The 27,791-nt window shown below is 43.7% G+C and overlaps 1 protein-coding gene across 1 annotated transcript in view; it reads right to left on the bottom strand.

Annotated features, from left to right (window-relative positions):
- LOC147124061 (organic cation/carnitine transporter 2-like) overlaps nt 1–13,709 on the bottom strand; it is an 81,276-nt gene extending 67,567 nt beyond the window's left edge. Inside the window, exons 1-3 of the mRNA XM_085980328.1 lie at nt 13,006–13,709; nt 7,349–7,452; nt 4,393–4,547 (exon numbers count right to left, since the gene is read on the bottom strand). Coding sequence (XP_085836454.1) covers nt 4,393–4,547; nt 7,349–7,452; nt 13,006–13,380 — 634 coding nt within the window. The 5' untranslated portion in view covers nt 13,381–13,709. The remainder of the gene's footprint in view (nt 1–4,392; nt 4,548–7,348; nt 7,453–13,005) is intronic.
- Nucleotides 13,710–27,791: the final 14,082 nt, after the last annotated feature.

The following is a 27,791-nucleotide window of genomic DNA, read 5'->3' as shown; positions in this document are numbered from 1 at the left end:
GAAGTTCGATGCGCATGCGCAGCCTCCCTCGCGTATGCGTTCGACCTCTGAACCCCTTCGTTCAGGGGAACGGAAGTGCCGGTTTCCCACGCATGCGCAGTGCATGCAGGAGACCGGCACTTCCATTGGGCCTACGGGTGAGTACCCCGTGCGTACTCACCCGTGGAGACCCGAATTTCTGGGCCATTAACAGTCAGAGAATAAAAAAAGAATATTGCATTTTTGTATAGCTGCGGATCATGCCATTGAAACATCCCAAAATTCTTCACACGGTGAATTACTTTTTTGGAGTGTAATGACTGTTATGTAGGCAAAATGAGGAAGCCATTCTGTGTCAGCCCACAAACACGAATGAAAGAAGTAATTGGTTAATCTGTGTTTTTGTTTTTGGGTACTGTTGGAGGAACAATATCAGCTAAGTCACCAGGAAAACTCCCTGGCCTAGAAATTCATCTTGAGCGGTGGTGCAAAAACGGGCAGGATTGGATCGGCCGCCCATTATACGCTGCGCCTGATATTCAAGTTCCATTGCAGTCAACGGAACTGAATATCAGGCGTTGCTTACAACAGGCAGCCGAACCGCTACCGCCCGTTTTGCGCCACCGCCTGAAGCGAATTTCTAGGCCCCTGTTCTTCTTAAAATGCCCATCTGAATAGGGCCTCAGTTTAAAGTCTTATTGGAAGGATGCCACCACTGACAATGCAGCACACTCTCTGTACTGTACGAAAATGTCAGCCTAGGTTATGAGCTCAAGCCCTGTAAGAAATTATTTGGTAGAGGACTGGAGTCTAAAATGGATTTTTAATATTTGAGTTGTTCAGGCTCTGTAAACCAAGGCTACCTGTGCAATTCTACTCTTGCCTCAGTTTTCAGAAATAACCCTGCTTGTCTGTTCATTATGGAGCAAGGTGGACAGCAGCTGTGGAGCAAGAGTGAACAAACTCACAAATTAACTTTTTTATGCTTAACTGCATTAAAAAATATCAATTTACAACATTTAAAAGTGCTAGCTAGCCATTTTGACAGTTTAAAATGGCAGCACGCCAGGCTGAAGAAGTCCTGCCCAAGAGCAGGAGTCCTCCAATTTGGCATGGGAAGTCCAAAGGTATTTGCTAATCTTATTCTAGCTAATATTCTTTACCTCCCTGGGTGTATTCAGCTACACTCTCTATCTCTCAAGCCATTGCTTTGTTCATCTCTCTGTCTTTCCAGTAGCTAATTTTGGTCACGTCATTAGGGAGCTGGACCTAGTTGAGGCTTAGCACTTCCAGATCAGGAAGGCGGAAAATATGAAAGGTGCATTTACAAGGGCACCTGGATTACTGCTATAACACAGCAAGGATATCCAGGCACTGGAGGCAGTGCAGAAAGAGGTAACCAAAATGATATCTAGCTTAAGGGGCTGAAGAGCCTGAGATTGCTTACTCTGGAGATGAGCAGGCTCAGGGAGAAATATTCAAGTATTCACAATTCTTAATGGCGCAGATATATTGAACCCAATAATGATCTTGAATCCTCTCTTCACTTTAGGCATTAAAAACTCCATTATCTGGGAGGGCAGGCTGGACTTCTGCAGGGGAAATTTTACCTAACAAAACAGGTGGGTTGGGAGCATGTGGGAAGTGAAAGTGTTAAAAATCTGAATCCTGAACTGAACCCGCCTCCAACCCGCCCACTTCCGGTTTTAAATGGGGGTCGGGGAACCAATCTGCTGCCAGGAGGCGGGTTGTCTATTTAAATATTATAACGAGGCTGGAAGCCTCTGCTTTAATGTCCATTTTGTATTTAACTTTATCTGGTCGAGTTTTGCAGGCCTTGCGAAACCCACCAGCTAATGCAAGGCTGGATCCAGGAGGTAAACATACCTTCTGGATCTAGGGTCGCTGCCTAAACCATCCCTCATGATCAGAGACACCCCCCCACAGGGCCTCCGATCCCCCCCAGGCCTCCGATCACCCCCTGCAGGCCTCCGATCCCCACCACGGGGCCTCCCCACCCCACCCCCACCCCCCCCCCGCTCCTTCGGCCGTTGAACTTTGTTGACACCCTCCCCCCGGCCCCCATGCATACGGCCCCTCGAGCCTGCTCTGCCATTCAATAAGATCATGGCTGATCTTTGACCTCAACTCCACTTTCCTGCCCTATCCCATATCCTTTGATTTCCCTAGAGTCCAAAAATCTATCTATCTCAGCCTTGAATATACTCAACGACTCAGCATCCACAGCCCTTTGAGGTAGAGAATTTCAAAGATTCGCAAACCTCTGAGAGAAGAAATTCCTCCTCATCTGAGTATTAAAAGACCGGCCCCTTATCCGGAGACTATGCCCCCGAGTTCTAGACTCTCCTGCCAGGGCAAACAATCTCTCAGCATTTATCCTGTCAATCCCCCTCAGAATCTTATATGTTTCAATGAGATCATCTCTCATTTTTCTAAACTCCAGAGAGCTTAGGCCCAATCTACTCAATCTCTCCTCATAGGACAGCCCTCTCATCCCAGGAATCAATCTAGTGAACCTTTGTTGCATCGCCTCTAAGGCAAGTATATCCTTCCTTAAATAAGGAGACCAAAACTGTGCACAGTATTCCAGGTGTGGTCTCACCAGAGCCCTGTACAATTGCAGCAAGACATCCTTACTCTTCTACCTATGTCGTTGGTTCCTACGTGGACCACAACAACTGGATCCTCCCACTCCCACTCCAAATGCTTCTCCAGCCACGAGGAGATATCCTTAACCCTGGGGCAGACAACATAGCCATCGGAACTCCCGGTCGCGGCTGTAAAGAACAGTATCTATCCCCCCGACTATACTGTCTCCTACCACTACAACATTCCTTTTCACTCCCCCCACTTGAATGGCCTCCTGTACCACAGTGCTGTGGCCAGCTTGCTCATTCACCCTGCAGACTTTGCACTCATCCACACAGGCAGCAAAAATGTCATACCTGTTGAATAAGGGCAAAGGCCAAGGCTCCTCCAGTATGTCACCTGGGGTCCCCTAAGTTGCAGTCACACCCTCCTGTCCCTGACCACTAACCAGATCTGTACTACTATGTAACCTAAGGGGTGTGACTGCCTCCTGGATCAAAGTGTCCAGATAACTCTCCCTCTCCCCGATGCCCCGCAATGTCTGCACCTCGGACTCCAGCTCAACAACTCTGAGCTGAAGTTCGTCGAGTTGCAGGCATTCACTGCAGATGTGGTTGTCCAGGATCGCAATGCTCTCCACAAACTCCCACATGCTGAAGTTACAGCACACCACCTGCACCGCCATCCCTTTATAACTTTGTTTTAATTATTTAGTTAATTAAAGTTTATGTATTTAATTAACTTAGCTTACAGTTTAGTTTTTAAACTAATTATTGTATTGATTTCTTTGTGGGTTCAATGACGAGACATTTATGAAAGAGAATGTCTTTTAATCTAAAGTATGTTCAACTCTTTTTAACAGCATTTACAGGAGACACCATGCTAGTGATCCATCTAGAACGAAACTGAAACTAAACTCAACTGCTTGTCTCTCACATGACCTCTGCTGGTCAGGCATAAGTAATCAATACATGCAAACATGCTGGTAAGGCATCATAATCAAACAGGCAAATACCATCACTATTTGCTGATATCATTACAATTATCAGATCTTGTTTAAGTTCTAGGTAGATGAAATTAAATATTTACCTGCAATACAAAGCATTCCAAGTATTGGAGGCAAAAAGCAACACCCACCTTCCCCCTCTGCTCCGAATTCCCCCTCTGCTCCGAATTCCTACTCTCTCCAAATTCCCAAGTTCAACGCTCTGTTTAAGTGCACTCCGTTTAAGACACTCTGTGCAAACCATTCTCATCTTTCAAGGACCTCTCTGTCCTCGGCCTGCTACATTGTTCCAATGAAGCTCAACGCGAGCTCGAGGAACAGCATTTCATCTTTCGATTAGCCACTTCACAGCCTTCCGGCCTCAACATTGAGTTCATCAACATCAGATTATAACCGCTGCTCCCATTTTCTCAGACAGCAGGTGCCGCTAATGGTTCTGCTGTAACCATTTACACCTCCTTTGGACCCATCTTTTGTTTCATTATTGTCCCAATACCTTTTGCCTTGCACCATCGTCCCTTGTGTCATTTAATCACTCCTGCACGCCACACTATCACAGACCTTCCCTTTTATTCTTTCTTCCCCTCGCCCCCCCCCTCTCTTTCCCTGTAATTGCTTATAAATTGTTAAATCTCTAACTTCTTCTAGTTCTGATGAAAGGCCATTGACCTGAAATGTTAACTATGTTTCTCTCTCCACAGATGCTTCCTGACTGGTTGAGAGGTTTACAGCATTTTCTGTTTTTATTATATCTGAAGTACAGGTCAGGAATACAGTATAAAAAAAAGCTTACTTACCTAGAACAAAAGCGGATACATAATTTGAGATGTCTCCAACGCCAATAAAAAAGTACAGTATGCAGAACATTTCCCAACTCGGAGAGGCCAGCTGAATTAAGCTCAAGGTTGTCTGCATGGCTATACCTCCAAAGAGAACAACTTTTCTTCCATACCTTTAAACAACAAACATATGTTTAATTTCAAACACTAAAAAGTTATGCTTGAACTTTTCTTCCATACCTTTAAACAACAAACGTATATTATATTTAATTTCAAGCACTGACTTGTTATGCTTGAAGTATCTTAGATAGTTTAGGCTGTTGTGATGTGGCTTTAGAGGGTAGATCAGAATAGACTCTGCAGTGGGGCACTTCAGTTATCCTAATGTTAAGAAAAATCAAACAGGCCTAAATCGATAATCACATTTGTATCATAAAAGGGTACAAACAGATCAGATGCTATTTAAAAAAAAAGCAAACCTGGATTAAAACTGAAAATTTATATCAGAGAATTTTAATTCATTAGATCTTTCTGCAGTTATTTTGTATAATGTAAAAAATCTTTCCGATTTTTTAATTTTGAGAGTGATCAGCAATTGGCTTTGGATGGGGTTGTGGAGGTAAAACCCTGGAAACATTGAGGAAACAGTTGGATACTGTGACAAAAATAAAGCATTTTTTTCTATAATGGACGTGAATTTGCAGTCGGAGGCTTCCTGTGGGTGGATGCCTCTGAACTGCAATAAAAGTAGGCACCTACCTGATAGTCCTGGATCCACGGAGACTCGCGCTCCTGGGCCTCTCTGCGCAGGCCTGTGTAAAGGCCCACGTATCCCAGGGGCGCAGGCGGTTCACAAACATCCCTGGGATCACGTGGGCCGGCCCAACCAATCAGAAAGGAGGATCCCTATTATGCTTATGTAAATTCCATTTACGTACAGAATCCCCATAAGCTTAATAGGAATCACCCAAAAAATACATTTTAACAGCACTGAAATGAAAAAAAATCCTTACACGTTTAAAGTTAATTAAAATAAAATTTAATTAAACATTTGAATTAAAAATGTTATTTTTTGAAAAATAAATTTAAACATTTTTCAAGGGGCAAAAAAAAAACACAAACTTATTTTTACAGGTTTTTGAATGTTAAAATGATTTTAAAAATGTTATTTTACTATTTATTTTCACCCTTATGCTGGTAAAAGAAGGCCTTACACCTGCTTTTACCAGGTGTAAGAGTTTCACGGGCATTCGCTGGGCAAGAGTTGGGCAAATAGCCCAACTCTCCACCAGCGAATGTCCACTTCCCGGGGATGTGGAGGACCTGTCAAGATGACAGATCGCAAGTTCCGGGTTTTCGCGCATGTGCGCAAACCAGGAACATGTGGGGCACTTACGGCCACGTACGCAGCCATAGGCTCCGGAAAATCCGGCCCAATATATTTTATTATTGGCTTCTTTCTCTTTCGTTACAGCACCTTTGGGGTTAAAATCATTTTCAACCGAAGGAATGAATCCCTGCTGGCTGATATGTATCGGGACCCAGGCCTACACATGATGCAGCTACAACCTGCCGCTGTGATTATGTTAATGAGGTCGAGTTTATGCAGGGATTTACCCAACCTCCAGCCGCAACAAGATCGACGGACACCCCAGAGAAACAGTGTAAACCTCCACTGGTGCCATTACTTTGAAGTTTCCGCCAACTTTCTGGCAAAGTTACGGCAGAAGAGTGGGAGAACCCCCACAGAGTGTTTAAAGAGGTATGTGTTTGAAAAATATGAACAGCTGAGTAATGTAGTTATGAGAGATACATTTTTAATCACTCTTGTTCTGGTCTATGTTCAAAGGGTTTGGAGGATAGATTTTGGGTTGACTTACATCAAATCAGCAGTCGTTCTCCAAACATATCAGGAATTGTGTTTCAGTACAGTGTTATCTTCAGTGTTAGCATATATCCTGTGGAGATACGGTGACTTATATCATTACAGTAAACCTATTGTTTGTTCTTGCTACCTTTCATTTACTTGTTTATGTTCAACTAATCTGTCTAGTTTCTTATATCCCAAGCCACGGTCTGATAGAATGTTCATTCTTCTGCTGTTTAAAGTTAAGGAAACTATGTGGCGCCACATGATATATGCAACAACAACAACAAGAACAACTTGTATTTACATAGCACCTTTAACGGAGTAAAATGCCCCAACACACTTCAGAAAGTTTGACACCGAGCCACACAAGGAGATATTAGGGCAGATGTCCAAAAGCTTGGTCAAAGAGGTAGGTTTTAAGGAGCATCTTAAAGGAGGAAAGAGAGGTGGAGAGGCGGAGAAGTTTAGTGAACAGAGGGACAACCAGTAAACTAAGAAAAAAATATATATAAACAATGCGAATGTATATTTATACACTCAGGGATATACCTGTTTATACACTGTATGAATAGAACTGCGTTTATGTGCTAAACCATAAATGTATTTTGATGCTTTGGCAACATAAGATGTAACTTATCATGCCAATAAAGCGATTTAAATTGTAAAAAAAAAAATTGTAGTGAGGTAATTCCAGAGCTTAGGGCCTAGGCAGCTGCAGGCACAGCCACCAATGGTGGAGCGATTAAAATCAGAGATGCTCAAGAGGCCAGAATTTGAGGAGCGCAGATATCTTGGAAGGTTGTGGGGCTTGCAGAGATAGGGAGGGGCGAGGCCATGGAGGGATTTGAAAACAAGGATGAGAATTTTTAAATCGAGACGTTGTTTAACCGGGAGCCAATGTAGGTCAGCGAGCAGAGGGGTGATGGGCGAACAGGACTTGGTGCGAGTTAGGACGCGGGCAGCAGAGTTTTGGATGACCTCAAGTTTACGGAGGGTAGACCGTGGGAAGCCAGCCCGGAGTTCATTGGAAGTAAGACACTAACAATTAAATGGTAAAGAACGCAAAATGTATTTTACAGTGTTCTTGTTTATTGAATCCTGTACCTGTCTGAAAGTTGTCCTGAGACTATCGAGCCACACAGCACTCCCAGGAAAAATACTGATGTGGTAAATGGTCCTTTCCAGTTATTGTCACATACTAGGTCCCACTGCAAGGAGGCATAAAATATAATTAAAGGCACAGATATTAAGATTTTTATTTTAGAAAGTGGTTAGCTCTGTTTAGATACTTCCATAAAACTCTTACACTATAACCTCATTTTAATTTAATTTCTTTAAACAAATCCAGGAGATTACCAGGGTCATTGCCAGTGGTAAGTCGAATTCTATGCTTGTATAAGAACTGGAGTTTTCCACCATGTAATGCATAATATATTATTCTACTGCTAAAGTTAGAGCTGGGTCTATTTAATGATACTGTGGCAGAGCCACCAAGGAACTCTTATACGAATGTATATAATTGCCTTTAAATCTGTATTCTTTCGCTGTATGTAAATAGCGCGGTCTCTAAAGGGTTAAGACCGAACGCGATGACGTCATCACGTGGGTCACGTGACGTTCCCAACGGTGGGAAACGTGATGACGTCATGACGTCGGACTGAGGGGCCTCCCCTTCTCAGTCCTCGTGGAGCCAGCACTAAGCAAGCACCTGTTGATTTGTTCTCCTGCATTTTTGTTTGTTACTTCCACCAGTTTGCATTAAACATCGTTTTGGTTAGCTGATTGACTCGCTCTCAGTATTTTCATCAGGAATTTACCAATTCCTACAATACAAAGTCTAATTGTTGTTGAGTAAACACAGGCTCCAGGTCGCTCAGGATTTAACAGTAATTTAGTCAAGTCACTTTGCAGATTGGAAAATGCTTATAAGTTTTAGGTTCCAGGTCAATGCCTGTCTTTTTCTTCTGTTCAGGTTATTTTACATCTGTAACAAAGTATGACATCTGGTTGTGGCATTTGAGCAGCTGTTTTATAACGTTATACTTGCAGCATGGAACCTCACCTGTCAAGAGTGCAAATTCTAAATTCAGGCATGTGCTGCGTGTCATTACAACTAATTAAATGAATGGCCAGAAAATTCTGTACAGCATTCATGACATTTTCAACATGTTGCAAGAAAAAGTAGTTTAAAAAGTGATATTTTGAAATCCGGAAAATCCAAAAGGTTACGGCTAAGATTTCTGAGATAGTTTGGATAGCATTCTCAGAACAAAGGAAGCTAATAATGGGCAGTTGTTCTCAATTGATGGCTGGAGCTGGATTGACCCAGGCTTGCCAAGGTCATAGACCTAAAGGTTAGTGAATCCTAAAGTTAATCCATACAATAGGGTGAGTCACCTTGATTGAAATAGGTGGGAAAAGAGCTCTTACTATTTTGAAATTAAAAGACCAAGAATCTGCAGGCTGTATTCTAGTAGTTATGCCAGGATTAGATCCCTGGTGATCCCCGCTTTGAGTACGCTGGATCAGTGGGAGGGCACCTCATTTGTATGATGTCAGCAGCACCCATGCCACCGCTAGCCCCTTGCCGCTAGAATCTATGGTGCTCGACTGGCAATGGAGGGGGCACGCCTGGTGAAATGTCTTCTCTAACCCCTCACCAAGGCGGCTGGTACAAAATGTTTGTTTAAATTGCCTTCATTTTCAGTGATCCAGCTGGCTTCCCTGGACTGCTCGTACCTTTCCAGAGACCGGCACATCTAATTAGGATACAATAGTGTGTTGGGTATTTACTGAACGAATAATCCAGAGGGCAAATCCCACCTTGCAGTTTGAGGCTTTGAATTCATCTTTAAAAATATGGAAATAAAAAGCTGGTATCAGTAAACGTGACCGTGAAGCTGTCGAATTGTCATTTAAAACCTAACTGCTTCACTAATGTCAGTTTATTTGGGGGTAGTTGAAATCTCCCATGATTATTATGTTATGTCTTTTAATCATTTTATAGATTTGCTTACATATTTTCCTCAACTTCTCTTCCACTATTTGGTGGTCTGTAGAATAACCAGGCTGGAATCCATGCTCCCCTGAGGCACCTGTGTCCTATATGGAAATACGCTCAGCAGGTGAGCAGGAATCACTTACAATTATTCAAAAGTTTCAGATTAATTAAGAAAATGACCAAACTGCTTCAGTTACAGAGACAGGCTGACAAAAGTTGGCGTGACTCGACAGCGAATGGAAATCCCGCTTTGTCACGCTCTCGACAGTGGAGTGGGCCAGCAGGAGGATGGAGGATGGGAGGCCAGCTAGAGGAGCATCCAAACACTCAGGCCGTGTATTCAAATTGGCACCTGCTGCTCCTCGATACCGATGGCAGCAATTTGGGCCGGCAGCGGCCCACAGTTGTTCTCTGGGCCCAGGGTGAGCACTCCTGCTTCTTTGCAGCAATACAAAATGTAATGCGTAGCAAAAAATATGATTAATATTAAACAATGCAGATTATTCTAATGATGTTTGACCACAGCAAAATTAACTTAGATTCGACTTGTACATCTAATTAAACCTTTTAGCACTCAGTCTTTGTTGCAAACGCTGGTTGCACTTTTTCCCAATTCTAGTCAATGTACAGGGTAGGGTTGCCAATCCTCCAGGATTGTCCTGGAGTCTCCAGGAATTAAAGGTTAGTCTCCAGGATGTTGTTGCAAACAAACCAGGAGAAAAATCATAAGGGTCATTAAAACAAATTGCATTTTTTGAAAATTTCTTTGAACAGTTTTTTAAAAAATTGGAATTTGGGAAAAAAAGGCTGTTTTGTGACGGCCAAGATTCATCCAATCAGATAATGGAGAGTCTATTCACTTTCCAATTGGCGTGGGAAGGCGGGGCACCGTGACGATGGATGTGTCAGCTGGCCAATGGCGGGATTGTGGGAGCAGGACGGTTGATGATGGGAGGTCATGTGACAAAACCTCCAGGAATACATCCAAGCAGAGTTGGCAACCCAATACGGCACCGTACAGCATGCATTACCATCAAGTGGAACAGCGTTTATATTTTTAAGTCTCTCTGCAGTAGGTATCTGTAGGGGTTTCGCAAAATCCCCTATTTCCCTGAAGATTGAAAATATTGGTCCACATCGTGGACGAAGAATTGGGTGATGTGACTTGTCTACAGTGTTTTAAAATGTGCCGAGAACTGCAAAAGACTGCTCTCAGATGGACAGAACATGGACAACACCGGAGTCATAGAGCTCTGTGGAAAATATTCACACACCTTAAGACAGTGCTTTTATTAATAAAAAAAATTGTTCCCTGGAGTTTGGGCAATCGCAATAGGTTTTAAAATGGCCACAGAAAGCATTGGCCACAAAGAATGGGGCTTGAAAAAAAGCAGCTCGAGTTGTCTGTGTGAAAAAGTGGGAGGATACAGTGGCAGTCATAGACCTGCCAATCAAAGGGAGGTTCCCTTCAGAAGCACTTGAAGTTGCTTATTTACTTAGGAAATTAGCCCACTTGAGAATAACTGCAGGACAATCGATTCGAAACTGCTTCTGTTTACACAGCCATTCAGACATTCAATAACTACTCAGACACACAAAGCAAAGAGTTGGAATAAACGGGTCATTTTCTGAGTGGCAGGCAGTGACTAGTGGGGTACCGCAAGGATCGGTCCGAGGACCCCAGCAGTTCACAATATATATTAATGATCTGGATGAGGGAATTGGATGTAATATCTCCAAATTTGCAGACGACACAAAGCTGGGTGGGAGGGTAAGTTGTGAGGAGGATGTCGTGAAACTCCAGTACGATTTGGACAGGTTGGGTGATTGGGCAGAAACATGGCAAATGCACTATAATGTGGATAAATGTGAGGTTATCCACTTTGGTGGCAAAAACAGGAAGGCAGATTATTATTTGAATGGCAATAGATTGGGAGAAGGGGAAGTGCAAAGAGACCTGGGTGTTATTGTGCACCAGTCGCTGAAGGTAAGCATGCAGGTGCAGCAGGCGGTTAAGAAGGCAAATGGTATGTTGGCCTTCGTAGCAAGAGGGTTCGAGTACAGGAACAAAGATGTCTTGCTACAGTTGTACAGGGCCTTGGTGAGACCACATCTTGAGTATTGTGTGCAGTTTTGGTCACCTTACCTGAGGAAGGACATTCTTGCCATGGAGGGAGTGCAGCGAAGATTCACCAGGCTGATACCTGGGATGTCAGGAATGACGTATGAGGAGAGATTGTGTCGATTGGGCTTATACTCACTGGAGTTTAGAAGGTTGAGAGGGGATCTCATCGAAACCTATAAAATTCTGTCAGGTCTGGACAGACTAGATGCAGGAAGGATGTTTCTGATGGCTGGGGAGTCCAGAACCAGGGGTCATAGTCTAAGGATAAGGGGTAAGCCATTTAGGACTGAAATGAGGAGGAATTTCTTCACCCAGAGAGTGGTGAACCTGTGGAATTCTCTGCCACAGAGGGCGGTGGAGGCCAGTTCATTAAATATATTCAAGAAAGAGTTGGATATATTTCTTGAGGCTAAAGGGATCAAGGGATATGGGGAGAAGGCAGGGACAGGGTACTGAATTTGGATGATCAGCCATGATCTCATTGAATGGCGGAGCAGGCTCGAAGGGCCGAATGGCCTACTCCTGCTCCTATCTTCTATGTTTGTATGTATCTATGAGACATTGAAACCATGGACCGGATTTTGAATGGGAACAGTTTACGCATTGAATGGGTTTAAATCACCCATCATTCTGGACAATAGGGCTGTTGCATTTCCTTTTGTTTTAGCCCAGGTGAGCTCCGGATGTGGGCGGGAACATTTCGGCCCCACAGTGCAGACACATTAACCCATTCCAACCACTTTGAATCATCCAATCAACAGCTTTTCTCTTGTGCATTGGAACTTTTTGGGCGTGAATTTTCCAGACAGGCAAACAGCAGGGGGGCTCACCAGTTATATAAGATAGCTCCTGAGAAGCTATCGCTCTCTCTTTACTTCCTGGGACCACAGGTGAGTCTCCCTCTCTCTCTCTCACTCCGTGAGCAGAGTTTCTGACTCCTCAGCAAAGCAACCTAGTAAGGAGTTAGGGGATGGTGAATTAAGGGGATATTGCTAAGATTGTTTAATTAACATTGTAGCCATTTAATCCCTCATTTTTACCGTCTGCATTCCCCCATTTAAGCAACTGTACTGTAATTACTGTGTTCGTGTGGTATAGTTTATAATTTGATTGTAGTTCATTTAGTTAATAAAAACTTGATTTTTTCTCTCATCCAAACCACATGTCCGTTTTAATATCATTAATTATAAGTCCTTCAGTCAGAACTGAAAGGTGGGGTAGCAATTCAAAACCGCTGTTTGAAAATTGGTTTATTGGAAATTGGTTTACAGTGTAGCAGCAGGCTGCCTGACCAGGTGAATTACCGTAAACCAGGTAAAAGATTGGAATTGGTCAGAATGCAGGCAAAGGCTGCAGACCAGGTGAATTACCTTAAACCAGTTAAAAGATGCCCCCCTACATATCCACCTCCCCATATTTGCATATCTATTGGCAAAGAGACAGCGCGCACTGAAAAATTAAAGCCAATCAGTGACTCACTTATGCTTTTTAGAATAGTTTAAAACATATATACAGACTCTATTTTGAAGGTTGTGAGAATATCTGAAAACATGCCATGGCTTTGGTAACCCACTGTGGAAGTCAACCCATGTACAAAAATGTGCAATATCGATACACAGCATGAAAGCTTCTTACCTCACTGACAATAGTAGAGATGTATCTGTCTGTGCTGTACACCCAGCCATCCACACAGGGCTCTGTTTCACGTGTTGTGTCACTGAAACCATCTTCCATGTGATTTCTGTACCTGGTGCATTTACTGTACGCTTGTTCACCATCCACCTCCTCCATGGGCAGCAGTAAACTCAGATTCATGAAGGACGTTCCTCCAGTGGTCACATTTGAAGAGTTAGGCTGGCGGCAGTGGTGCTGAGGGGTATCTGCCAGAAACACCATAGACAGAGCTACATAGCCATTTGGAATAATGGTGACACTTAGGAAAAAGAAAACTGTCCACTGGTGGGGTCCCCATTCTCCCAGGAAAGCAGTCGCTTCTTCATAACTTTGCATTTTCTCTTTTTTTTCCACCTTCTAAAACAAAATATTTTCTGTACAGTTGGTGCTTCAGTTTCAATTGTTCTTCCTGTGAAAACAATAAAACGGATTAATTTGCTCTCCAAATAGATTCCAGTCAGAAAGTTATCGCCCTTGCTTCCAATACGAATGCGCAAATTTCATAAACTGGTGACACATTTCGATAACACTTTTAGACAACTGCATCTTTTTTTAAAACTGTTGTAAAGCTGACTGAGGATCAATTTGAAAAGAGGTCTTCATATCTTATTGAAAGAATATCAACTATATAAGTTAATACTCGGTCAGGCTAACTCTAAAACCAGATCTTGTCTAAGGAAAATCTCGCAATGAGTCAGAAGCCATGCACCTCCCTCAGATTTCCTATTGGGACAGTGCAAATGTTTAATTGGTTCCTTTTTTTGTTTGTCAAACCATGCTTCCACCCCTTTATGAAGAGGCAGTCCAATATCTTATAATGACGTTTAGAGTATGTGAGAGAAGCTAGCAGCTGCAGGGTTGGCTGACAGCAGAATTTTGCCTTGAGGCTAAATGATGACAATCCAATTATTTTTCAAGGTATAATTTGATGCATTTTTACAATAGGAATCATATTTTATGAAAACACACAATTTTTGTGATTGATCCTGTTGGAAAACAAATTTGATTAAAAAAGATACTCCTCACAGATGTTCAAACGATTGCAATGAATCTGATTAGGGTCAGTCCTTGTAAAAGGTCAAATAACATCTGATGTTCGACATATGAGATGCCAAATGGAAATCCTGCCAATTGGCTAATGTGTGGAGGTGAAAGCACAAGTTGTTGGCTCTCTTGTGTTGAAGGTTCTTAACTGGCCACCAGTTAACATCAGTACTTTTCAAAAATTTGTAGCAACTCTTAAAATAAACCCCATCCCTTACTATGTTGCAGTCCCAAATGAGAACAACTCCTTCTGGTTGCACTTACAGTGATGATGATAACTGCCTGATCTCACATCAGACCAAAAATTGTCAGTTTACAAGGATAAAATGAAAATGTTTTGTTACATGGGATGTGAGATTTAATGGTTTCCAGGCACACTGTCCACTTCCGTGGGATCTGCAGGTTTCCATGTAGACTAGCAACAGTGAAGAATTGGGTAGAAGGAACAGTCCAATTTGATTCAGTGGTCATCAGAGCAGTTCCTACATTCCTGGGATTATTGAACCTTTTGTACAAATCCCAGGAAAAATTCTCTGGTGTTTCCAGGTTTCCTATCCCAGATACTCTGGCCTAGAAATTCACTAGCCTTAGCGCCGCTTTTGAGGCGCTAGAGGGACTAGCGCCAGAGTTATGGCCAGTTGAAAAATTCCCTGGGGCCCTAAAGCAGCATTGCACCGGTAGCGCTGCGCCGGCACCGATGACGTCATCGGTGTGCGCAGCGTCCCGGTTGCCATGCCGACGGGCCCCAGCGCCGAAATTCAGTTGCGGCCGCCTCGCCCGTGGCAGCCGCAACTAAGACTCTGGCAACAGAGTCCAACATGTGTTTGCGCCGGCGCATTAAAGGCCCCGCGGCGGCCGGCCGCTTTCCCGCCGGCCGCCTGCCCGCAGCTCCCTCCCCGGACTTCTCCCCCCCCCCCCCACCCGGAACAGATGCAAGCCCGGCACTTGTCCGAGGTGCCGGGCTCATTTTTAAACAGATTTGCGCGGGCCGCGGCCGGGTGCAGGCAGCTCCTCCTTAACGGAAGGAGGAGGCCTGCACTTCCCCAGCCTGCCGCACCGCATCGGGTGCCGCAGCGCCGGAATTGCGGCGCTAAACGGCAGTTAGCGCCCTTTTCCAGGCGCTAAGACCCTTCAGTAGCGCCGGCAGCCGTTTGGGCGTGGCGCTACTGAATTTTTGGCGCGCGCAGGGGGACTTAGCGCCGGCACTAACTTCCGGCGCTAAAGCCCTGGCTAAGCCAAAACCCAATTTCTAGGCCTCTGTGTATGGCATCACAAGACATAGTCCAAAAATATGAATTGAGCTATATAACAAGCTACATGGATTTATTATTTGGTGTGTCTATACATTCATTGATTGTAGGGTTGCTATTAGTCACATTCTATTTTGCTTGTTATGGATCACTGTTGGGATTGTGGTGTGAAAATCTAAATAGCGGCAGATAGCGATATTCCTTGGCATGAGAAACTACTCTAAACATTTTACAGAGCAGTTTCACTTCATGTTGAAGAGTTGGTACCTCAATGGGATGAAGAAAACAACAATTGAAGGATTAAGGGCAGATGGAAGGGATGAAAGAACAAGGAATATAGAAGTAGCAAGAAAGAAAAGGGAAGATAAGAAGAATACAGTAGATAAATATAGAGGAGGCACAATGAAAAAATAAAAAGGTGGTGTATATTTTACAACAGTTAAATAACCAAAGACTTCTTGCAGACACAGTCTTGATCTGGAAAAGCAATGGTGCTGCAGTCAGCATGATTCAGCCCAAACTGGGCCATGAGACAAAGATTATTAAGTGAATGATGGAATAAGGAAGAAGACACTAGCTTTATCTGACTGGATCATCTATTTTTTTTACATAGTTATAGAGTCATAATGGCCCAGAAGGAGGCCATTCAGCCCATCAAGTCCATTCCAGCTCTCTGTAGAGCAATCCAGTCAGTCCCATTCCCCTGCTCTATCCCCTGTAGCCCTGCAAGCTTATTTCCCTCAAGTGTCTATCCAGCCTCCCCTTGAAAACATTGAGTGTCTCCGCTTCCACCACTTCCGTCGGCAGCGAGTTCCAGGTCATCACCACTCACTGCATAAAAAAGTTTTTCCTCACGTCCCCCCTGTATCTCTTGCCCAAAACCTTAAATCTGTGCCCCCTAGTCCTTGTACCATCAACTAGTGGGAACAGCCTTTCCCCGTCTAGCCTATCCAAACTCGTCATAATCTTGTACACCTCTATCAAATCACCCCGCAACCTCCTTTGCTCTAATGAAAACAAATTCAGCTTCTCCAACCTGTCCTTACAGCTAAGATCCCCCATCCCCAGAACCATTCTGGTAAATCTCCTCTGCACCCTCTCAAGGGCCTTCACATCCTTCCTAAAGTGTGGTGACCAGAACTGGAAGCAATACCTCAGTTGTGGCCTAACCAGTGCTTTATAAAGGTTCAGCATAACTTCTCTATTTTTGTACTCAATGCATCTATTTATGTAGCCCAAGATCCCATATGCTTTGCTAACCACTCTCTCAAGGGCCACCTTCAGGACCTATGCACATTAACTCCCAGGTCCCTCTGTCCCTGCACACTCTTGGAAACTGTGCCATTAAGTGTATATTGCCTCTCCCTGTTCCTTCTGCCAAAATGCATCACCTCACACTTCTCTGTATTAAATTCCATCTGCCACTTGTCTGCCCATTCTGTAGCTTTTCTATGTCCTGTTGCAGTCGATTGGTATCATCCTCACTGTTTGCCACACCCCCAAGTTTGGTGTCATCAGCAAATTTAGAAATTCTACTCTGTATTCCAATATCCAGGTCATTTATATATATCAAAAAAAGCAGTGGCCCCAGCACTGACCCTTGGGGAACACCATTGTCTACCATCCTCCAATCTGAAAAAACAGCCATTTACCACAACTCGCTGTTTTCTGTCCTTAAGCCGATTCCTTATCCAAGCTGCCACTGATCCATCTATTCCATGAGCCTCAATTTTGTTAACCAGCCTTCTATGTGGTTCTTTGTCAAACACCTCCCGAAAATCTATGTAGACAACATCCATTGCATTCCCTTCATCAATCCTCTCTGTTACTTCATCAAAAAATTCAATTAGATTAGTCAAACATGATCTGCCTTTTACAAATCCATGTTGGCTTTCCTTAATTAGCTTAAACCTCTCCAAGTGCCTGTTCATTTTTTCCTTGATTATTGTTTCAGTAATAGAGACTAGTTTTTAACCCCACTGTAAGTACTGTGGATGAATTTAACATACAAATCGACTCAATCGTTGGTTAAAACCAGCATTTAAAGTTTCAGTTGATCAAAATCCTTTTCTACTTTTTTTCCTCTCAGATATTCTCTCCTCGTCCCCTGAAGGTGTTGATTCTTGTTGGATACAATTCCATGTCTGCCGCCAGTATGGCAATTCGTTCCCCCGTCCTTTTTCCAACCAACATCTCCCAGAACCACAGCATCTACCATCAAGAAGGATAAGAGCAGCAATGTCATGAGATTGATGTACAGGGTGATGTTTGTGTGGTCAGTAATTACCTGTACACTAGGAGTGAGTCTTTGGTTTAGTGATAGCATTCCCATCTCAGAGGCAGAAGGTGCAGAGCCTGATCCCTGCTCCAGACAGTCCCAGTAAGTGGCGCTCAGAGCTCCAGCTCTGAATTCTGGGTTGACATCTAGCGGGATACTTACATTTTGTGGCTATGGCTCCCTTCATAGTATGGGTTGTAGGAACCCATAAAACCCTCCCACCATATAGGACCAATCACCCAATCAGCCAGAATAAAGATGGTTACGACCATGGAAGGAAATAAATGCTGGCCTTGCCAGTGACGCCCACGTCCCAGGAACAAATTAAAAAATGGGTATTGACTGGACTAATAATCCAGAGGGCAAATCCTACCTTGTAGTTCGAGAATTTGAATTCAGTTTTAAAAATCTGGAAATAAAAAGCTGGTATCAGTAAACGTGACTGTGAAGCTGTTGGATTGTCATTTAACACCTAACTGCTTCACTAATGTCCTTTAGGGAATGAAACCGGCCGTCTTACCTGGTCTGGCCTATATGTGACTCCAGTCCCACAATGTCGTGGTTGACTCTGAACTGCCCTTTGAAATGGCCTAGCAAGTCATTTACTTGTATAAAACTTCTCAGGGCAACTAAGGATGAGCAGTAAATGCTGGCCACCCCTTATAAGACTACTGGCGCAGATGGAGCATATCCGGGGGTAGGGACTCTGCACTTCCCTGGTACATATGAAAAATAGCATATATCTGGAAACTAAATGAAGAGGAGCGGGAGGAGGCTCGTGTGGAGCATTAGCGCTGGTATAGAGCAGTTGGGCTGAATGGCCAGTTTCTGTGCTGTAAATTCTATGTAATTCTCAGAATGTGGGCGTTGCTGACGAGGTCAGTATTTATTGCCCATCCCTAGTTGCCCTGAGAAATTTGCTGCCTGCCAATTGGCCATTTCCCTTGCTCCCCTGCTTCTTATGTACTGGGTAAGAAAGGAGTCCTGAACACACTGTAAATGCTCCATTCCCTTTTCCCCTCTCCCTACTTCTTCTTGCCAGTTTATTTGGGGGGAGTTGAAACCCCCCATGATTATTATGTTATGTCTTTTAATTATTTCATAGATTTGACTACATATTTTACCTCAGCTTCCCTTCCACTATTAGGTGGTCTGTAGAACAACCCTGTTAGCATGATTTTAACCAGGCTGGAATCCATGCTCCCCTGAGGCACCTATACGTCCTATATGGAAATACGCTCAGCAGGTGAGCAGGAATCACTTCCAATTAATCAAAAATTTAAGATAAATTTTAAAAATAGCCAAACTACTTCAGTTACAGAGACAGACTGACATAAGTTGGCGTGACCCGGCAGTAAATGCAAATCCTGCTTTGCCACGCTCTCGACAGTGCAGGAATCTCAGACCTACCATTTTTACAATGCTGTATATAGGATGAGAAATATTCCGTATGACTGGTGCATGTGTTATGTGATCACCCACATTTCCACCGGAATTTTTCACAGGCAGAACAAGGGGCAGGGACCAATGCTTTATTCTGCACGGCCTGTTTCTTTTAATGCATGGTCCCTTAAAGTGGAGCTCAGGGCTCCAGCTCTGAATTCTGGGTTGACATTTAGCGGGATACTTGCATAAGAACATAAGAAATAGGAGCAGGAATAGGCCACTTGGCCCCTCCAGCCTGCTCCGCCATTCAATAAGATCATGGCTGACCTTGGGCTCAAAGCCACTTCCCTGCCTGCTCCCCATAACCCTTCACTCCCTTATCTTGCAAAAATCTGTCTATCTCCACCTTAAATGTATTTAATGACCCAGCCTCCGCGACTCTCTGGGGCAGAGAATTCCACAGATTTACGACCCTCTGAGAGAAGAAATTCCTCTTCATCTTAGTTCTAAAAGGGCGACCCTTTATTCTGAAACTATGCCCCCGAGTTCTAGATTTCACCACGAGGGGAAACATCATCTCTGCATCTACCTTGTCGAGACCCCTCAGTATCTTATATGTTTCAATAAGACCACCTCTCATTCTTCTATATTCCAATGAGTATAAGCCCAAACTGCTCAACCGTTCTTCATAAGTCAACCCCCTCATCTCAGGAATCAACCGAGTGAATCATCTCTGAACTGCCTCCAATGCAAGTATGTCCTTCCTTAAATAAGGATACCAAAAGTGTACACAGTACTCAAGGTGTAGTCTCACCAATACCCTGTACAGTTGTAGAAATATAGAAGATAGGAGCAGGAGTAGGCCATTCGGCCCCTCGAGCTTGTTCCGCCATTTAATGTCTTCCTGTTTTTGCCACCGAAGTGGATAACCTCGCATTTATCCACATTATACTGCATTTGCCATACATCTGCCCAATCACCCAACCTGTCCAAATCATACTGGACTTCCCTGCTTTTATACTCCAACCCCCTTGCAATAAAGGCCAAAATTCCATTTGCCTTTTTGATTACTTGCTGTACCTGCATGCTAACTTTTTGTGTTTCATGCACAAGGACCACCAGGTCCCTCGGAACTGTAGCATTTGGTAATCTCTCTCCATTTAAATAATAATTTGCTTTTTTATTTTTCCTGCCAAAGTGGATAACCTCACACTTTCCCACATTATACTCCATCTGCCAAATGTTTGCCCACTCACTTAGCCTGTCTTATATCCCTTTGCAGATTATTTGAGTCCTCTGCACAACTTGCTTTCCCACCCATCTTTGTATCATCAGCAAACTTGGCTACATTACACCCGGTTCCTTCATCAAAGTCATTAATGTAGATTGTAAATAGTTGAGGCCCCAGCACCAATCCCTGTGGCACCCCACTAGTTACCTTTTGCCAATCGGAAAATGACCCATTTATTCCGACTCTCTGCTTTCTGTTAGTTAGCCAATTCTCTATCCATGCTAATATATTACCCCCAACTCCGTGAGCTCTTTTCTTATGCAGTAACCTTTTATGTGGCATCTTATCGAATGCCTTCTGGAAATCCAAATAAACCACATCCACTGGCTTATCTTTATCCACCCTGCTCGTTACATCCTCGAAGAACTCTAGCAAATTTGTTAAACATGGTTTCCCTTTCATAAAACCATGCTGACTCTGCTTGACTGCATTATGATTTTCCAAATACCCTGCTACTGCTTCCTTAATGAAGGACTCCAGCATTTCCTCAATGACAGATGTTAAGCTAACTGGTCTATAGTTTCCTGCTTTCTGTCTCCCTCCTTTCTTAAATAGGGGTGTTACATTTGCGGTTTTCCAACCTGCTGGGACCTCTCCAGAGTCCAGGGAATTTTGATATATTGCAACCAATGCATCCACTATCTCTGCAGCCACTTCTTTTAAGACCCTGGGATGCAGACCATCTGGTCCAGGGGACTTATCATCTTTTAGTCCCATTATTTTACCAAGTACTTTTTCCTTAGTGATAGTGATTGTCTTTAGTTCCCCCCTCCCTGTGGCCCCTGGATTGTCCATTACTGGGATGTTGTTAGTGTCTTCTACCGTGAAGACAGATACAAAATATTTGTTCAGAGTCTCTTCCATTTCCCCGTTCCTCATTATTAATTCCCAGTCTCATCCTCTAAGGGACCAACGTTTACTTTAGCTACTCTCTTCCTTTTTATATACCTGTAGAAGCTCTTACTTTCTGTTGCTATGGGTGGCTATGGGTGGCCCTTCATAGTATGGTTTGTAGGAGCCCATACAACCCTCCCACCCTATACGACTAACCACCCTATCAGCTAGTATAAAGATGGTTACAACCATGGAAGGAGCGATCATGTTACAGCCTGTCAGACTGTTAATCAGCTTGTGAGTCTTTCACTATGTCACACTATTCCCTAAGGGAAGATTGTGAAGATACAAAAAAACAACAACCTATGTAGAGCCCTGATGGCCAAATAAGTGTCCCCACATAAATCTGACTTCTTCATCCAGGTTGTGCAGTGTAATCCAGGCTAACTATTTCAGTGCAGTATTGAGGCAGTGCAACATTGTCACGGTGCAATTTTTCAGATGAGACATTAACCGATGTGTCTTTGCAGCATCTACATCAGGCTCTGTGAAGACATTTCCCTTGATACATTGCCCAGTAGGTGTGACATGGCCTGCAGATATAGTTTGTAGCACATTGGTATGTGCGGCCAATCAGGTATGCTCCAGAAGCAAAAAATAACAAAAAGATTGATTAAGAAAGGGAAGATAGATTATGAAAGTAAATTAGCAAAAAATATAAAAACAGATAGTAAGAGTTTTTATAGTTATATAAAAAGAAAAAGGGTGGCTAAAGTAAATGTTGGTCCCTTAGAGGATGAGACCGGGAAATTAATGGTGGGAAATATGGAGATGGCAAAAACACTGAATGAATATTTTACATCAGTCTTTACAGTAGAAGACACTAAGAATATCCCAACACTGGACAAACAGAGGGCTAAAGGGGGGGAGGAGCTAAACACGGTCAAAATCACTAAGGAAGTGGTACTCGGTAAAATAATGGGACTCAAGGCGGATAAATCACCTGGACCTAATGGCTTACATCCTAGGGTCTTAAGGGAAGTGGCGGTAGGGATTGTGGATGCATTGGTAATAATTTTCCAAAACTCCCTGGACTCGGCAAAGGTCCCGGCAGACTGGAAAACTGCTAATGTAACACCCTTATTTAAAACGGGCAGTAGACAGAAGGCTGGAAACTATAGACCGGTTAGCCTAACATCTGTGGTAGGTAAAATTTTGGAGTCCATTATTAAGGAGACAGTAACAGGACATTTGGATAATCATAATTTAATAGGACAAAGTCAGCATGGTTTTATGAAGGGGAAGTCATGTTTGACAAATTTGCTGGAGTTCTTTGAGGAAGTAACGTATAGGGTGGATAAAGGGGAACCAGTGGACGTAGTGTATTTAGACTTCCAAAAGGCATTTGACAAGGTGCCACACAAAAGATTATTGCTTAAGATAAAAAATCACGGGATTGGGGGTAATATTCTGGCATGGATAGAGGATTGGCTATCTAACAGAAGGCAGAGAGTTGGGATAAATGGTTCATTCTCAGACTGGCAATCAGTAACTAGTGGTGTTCCGCAGGGGTCAGTGCTGGGTCCCCAACTCTTTACAATCTATATTAACGATTTGGAGGAGGGGACCGAGTGTAATATATCAAAGTTTGCAGATGATACTAAGATGGGAGGGAAAGTAGTGAGTGAGGAGGACATAAAAAACCTGCAAGGGGACATCGACAGGCTAAGTAAGTGGGCAGAGATTTGGCAGATGGAATACAATACTGGAAAGTGTGAGGTTATGCACTTTGGCAGGAAAAATCATAGAGCAAGTTATTATCTTAATGGCAAGAAACTGGAAAGTACTGAAGTACAAAGGGTTCTGGGGGTCCTGGTGCACGAAACTCAAAAGGTTAGTATGCAGGTGCAGCAAGTGATTAAGAAGGCCAATGGAATGTTGGCTTTCATTGCTAGGGGGATAGAATATAAAAATAGGGAGGTATTGCTTCAGTTGTACAAGGTATTGGTGAGACCGCACCTGGAATACTGCGTACAGTTTTGGTGTCCATACTTAAGAAAGGACATACTTGCTCTCGAGTCAGTACAAAGAAGGTTCACTCGGTTAATCCCGGGGATGAGGGGATGGACATATGAGGAGAGGTTGAGTAGATTGGGACTCTACTCATTGGAGTTCAGAAGAATGAGAGGTGATCTTATTGAAACATATAAGATTGTGAAGGGGTTGGATCGGGTGGATGCGGGGAAGATGTTCCCGATGATGGGTGAAACTAGAACTAGGGGGCATAGTCTTAGAATAAGGGGCTGCTCTTTCAAAACTGAGATGAGGAGGAACTACTTCACTCAGAGGGTGGTAGGTCCATGGAATATGCTGCCCCAAAAAGCTGAAGAAGCTACATCATTACATAAATTTAAAACAGAAATAGACAGTTTCCTAGAAGTAAAGGGAATTAAGGGTTACGGGGAGTGGGCAGGAATTTGGACATGAGTCTAGGTTCGGATCGGTCATGGCCCTGTGGGTAGCGGAGCGGGCCCAGAGGCCGTGTAGCCTGATCCTGCTCCTATTTCATGTGTCTTATTCTGTTAGATTCAGGAGATGGTTCTGTGATAGTGGATTGGCGGTTAGGATCAGATTAGCCATGATCTTATTGAATGGCGGAGCAGGCTCGAGGGGCCGATTGGCCTACTGCTGCTCCTATTTCTTATGTTCTTATGTTCTTATAAGCATGTGGTAACAGTAATTCAAAGGGTAACAGGCAGTCACCAAGCCCATCCAGCACTAACACCTGGAGTTGGAGCACATGGATTGATCACAGAGGATTGGCACAGAGGGGCAATGTCCTGGTAAACATTTGATAAAATACCACCTTCCCTTCTGGCATTCCTTCTTTCCTGCAGCACCATTGAAAATATGGCATACTGTCATTGGGATTTTTCTAAGGAAGCATGTAGAAGTAGTTAGTCAGACACGTCTTAGTGATGCCATCAAGTATGCGGTCTCAAGCTCCTTTGGGACTAGGAGCCTCTTCATGCATTATCATCTGTCAAAGCAAGATTTCTGCACCGCTTTCTGCAGATGTGATTATGTGGATACCATTGTTTTGGCACAAAGCACCTCTGGTGCAGCCTGACTTGCCTAGCACCCCTTCATTGTTCCTCCTCTTCTGCAAATGCCTCAGAAGGTGTGGTGAGGGGGGGGTGGCGGGGGGTGGATTTCCACTCATTGGTCCCAATAGTTGTGCTGAAGGAAAAAATAAATTTACAACAATTAGCACAAAGGCTCCATGGAACCTAATTACCAGCAGTGAAAAAACAAAACTCAAAACACAGCAAAACGGTTAAGAAATAGCTCCAATACATTTAACATAATGTTATTTTCATCCCCTCTGTTGTATTTTGGTTGCCATCCTTGATTTTTGAGACACCCAAAACAGAACTGGAGAGGATATGTAGGAACAGAAAGAAAATAAGATTCTGGGCTTACTAGAAACTCCTACTTGGTTTGTGTGATCCTAGTGCCCTCTCATTTCACATCGATGTAGTTTAGCAACTGTGCTCACCATAAAGTTCCACGTTACCACATTCCTGACACATGGATTTGACAAATATGTACACAACAGTTGTGAGACATAAACAACATGTAAGGAGAAACGCATGAAACACAGAATATCTGAAAGTCAGATATGGTTAAGGAACCACAGATGAGAGAAGTACTATATACTCAAACTATGAAGATTGATGTTGCATACCGGAAATACCTTTGTGTTTTTGTTTAAAATACGAATACATCTTAAAGTTAAAAAAATTGACCTCCGAATTGTCACGTCACTTAATTATCTTTGCACAACACTAAAGTTAATTTTACATGTTCAAAGATACATATCATTACAGTCCTAAACCCTGGAGGCACATTTGTGCTCCGTGCTATGAAATAATCTTTGTCACTATTATGACTCACAACTGGCAATTCTTAATAATTTTTTGAAATAAAATAGTAAAATAAATATAACAGTAATTTTTAAAAATGAAAACATAAAAATTTAGGAACAGCAAAAGGTCATTTCGCTCAACCAATCAAATCCGTTCTTGATAGATCTTAACCGTACTTACCTGCTTTCTCACTACATTACCAAGAATTGCCTCGAGAACTTATTTAGACTGATTACTTTGATGGTTTTCCTCAATACCTTTATTCCATAAATCTATTACTCTTTGTATAAAGACATTCTTCTTGGCTGTACTTCTTGTGTCGCCCAGTATGAGAATCCTTCACCACAGTTGACCTGGAGCAGCTCTGTTAATTACTTTTATACTCTTATACATTACATTTATTCACATTGAACTGCATCTGCTAGTTGTTGTTCCATGTCTTAAGTATCTAAATCCTTTTTAATCCAATTGTCCTTTTCCTCATTATTGACCTGCGGGGTAATTTTTTGACTTCATCCTTACAGGACCGTGGCCCTTGGGCAGCGCATTTCAGAAAATAGGATGTGGACTGTGCATGATTTTCCAACCAGTATTGGCAGAGCATGACTGAGAAGGCCAGTTGGCAGGCTGCAGGCAAAAATGGGCAAGACTGGAAAGTGGTGCACAGAAATAATTTTATACGTGCATCAAAACTTATACAGTAACTTATTATTGTGACATGTTTAAAACACCCATGTGCATATCCTTGTGCAACTAATAATCTTCCTTTTCCTATAACTCCTGCAATGTGCAAACCTCGTGGCTTCAGCAGACGTAGAGGCAAGTCGCCTTCGATCTAGTTCCTTTTCTCTCCAGTTTTGAAGAAGGGTCAAACCCGAAACGTCAACTCAAATTTCTCTCCACGGATGTTGCCTGACTTGCTGAGTTTTTCCAGCATTTTCTGTTGTTATTTCGGATTTCCAACATCTGCAGTATTTTGCTATCGTACTAGAGGCAAGTCGCTCACTTCCCCGCTCTGACTGCTCAGACATGTTTGGCTGATGTCCTCTGGGTTTTGGAGCTCGTGAGGGCCCCGCCAAAGACTGCTCCACCTGCACCTGCATCAGCCATCTGGACAGGAGGCAGCATGTGGGGCACTGACTGGGGGGTGGAGGGGGGGCAACGGGTGAGAAGTGGGAATGCTTTGAGCAGAGTCCCCACTTTTAGGTCCCCTTTCACCATCTTCCCTCACATGGCCCACCCGCACTTCCCTGCTACCAATAAGCAGGAGAGCATTTTGCTGCGCATCAGTGGGGCGATGAATGACCAAGGATAGGTTTTGATCCATCCTAGTTAAGGTGGCATTCAGCGTGTGCAATCTATTGGTGAGGGCAAGCTTGCACTCATTTGACTGCTGCTTCTGATGCTCCGTGCAGGTGGCCACCCTTTCCATGGATGAACACATCATAGCTAAGTGACATCATGCCAGTCACACTTGAGATGGATTCCTCCATTCACTCTGCAAGCATGCACATCGCGGCTGGAAATCCTGCCAGAGCCTCATGCATTTTTTGCTGCTTCTCCAGAATCATCCTCTTTGTCGACGGCCCCCTGAAGTTCAGCATCTGCGTTCAACTGAGCAGAGCTTGGAGCGTCCTGCGCCCTCCAGCGAGGACTCTCCACTGCTGTCCCTGTTCTTGCTCACATGTGATCTGTGAGACACCAGGTTCCAACACAACTATCTGTCTTGATGGCCCCATTGATGTGTGTGTATATGAGCTGTTGCATGATGTGCATGCATCCTGTGACGGTGCACCCTCAGGGCATCAGTGAGCAGGTTATTGGTGAGTAAGTGCCACTTGATAGTACTGTCAATGACACCTACATCACTTTGCTGATGATTGAGAGTACACTGATGGGGCGGTAATTGGCCGGGTTGGGTTTGTCCTGCTTTTTGTGGACAGGACATACCTGGGCAGTTTTCCACATTGTCAGTGTTGTATCTGTACTGGAACAGCTTGTCTAGAGGTGCGGCTAGTTCTGGAGCACAAGTCTTCAGCACGATAGCTGGGATGTTGCCGGGGCCCATAGCCTTTGCTGTATCCAGTGCGCACAGCCATTTCATGATATCACGTGGAGTGAATCGAATTGGCTGAAGACTGGCTTCTGTGATGGTGGCGACCTTAGTAGTAGGCCGATATGGATCATCCACTCGGCACTTCTGGCTGAAGATGGTTGCAAACACTTCAGCCTTGTCTTTTGCACTCACGTGCTGGGCTCCACCATCATTGAGGATGGGGATATTCATGGAGCCTCCTTCTCCCATTAGTTGTTTAATGGTCCACCACCATTCACGACTGGATGTGGCAGGGCTGCAGAGCTTTGATCTGATCTGTTGATTGTGGGATCGCTTAGCCCTGTCTATAGCATGCTGCTTCCACTTTTTAGCATGCATGTAGTACTGTGTTGGAGCTTCCCCAGGTTGGCACCTCATTTTTAGGTACACCTGGTGCTGCTCCTGGCATGCTCTTCTACACTCCTCATTGAACCAGGGTTGGTTGCCTGGCTTGATGTTAATGGTAGAATGAGGGATATGCCGGGCCATGAGATTACAGATTGTGGTGGAATACAATTCTGCTGCTGCTGATGGCCCACAGCGCCTCATGGATGCCCAGTTTTGAGCTTCTAGACCTGTTCTGAATCTATCCCATTTAGGACGGTGGTAGTGCCACACAACACGATGGAGGGTGTCCTCA

Source organism: Somniosus microcephalus, chromosome 1, assembly GCF_052327205.1.
Source record: "Somniosus microcephalus isolate GS21.2 chromosome 1, FLI_Smic_1.0, whole genome shotgun sequence".
Lineage (NCBI taxonomy): Eukaryota > Metazoa > Chordata > Chondrichthyes > Squaliformes > Somniosidae > Somniosus > Somniosus microcephalus.
This window is presented reverse-complemented; position numbering and strand designations above follow the sequence as displayed.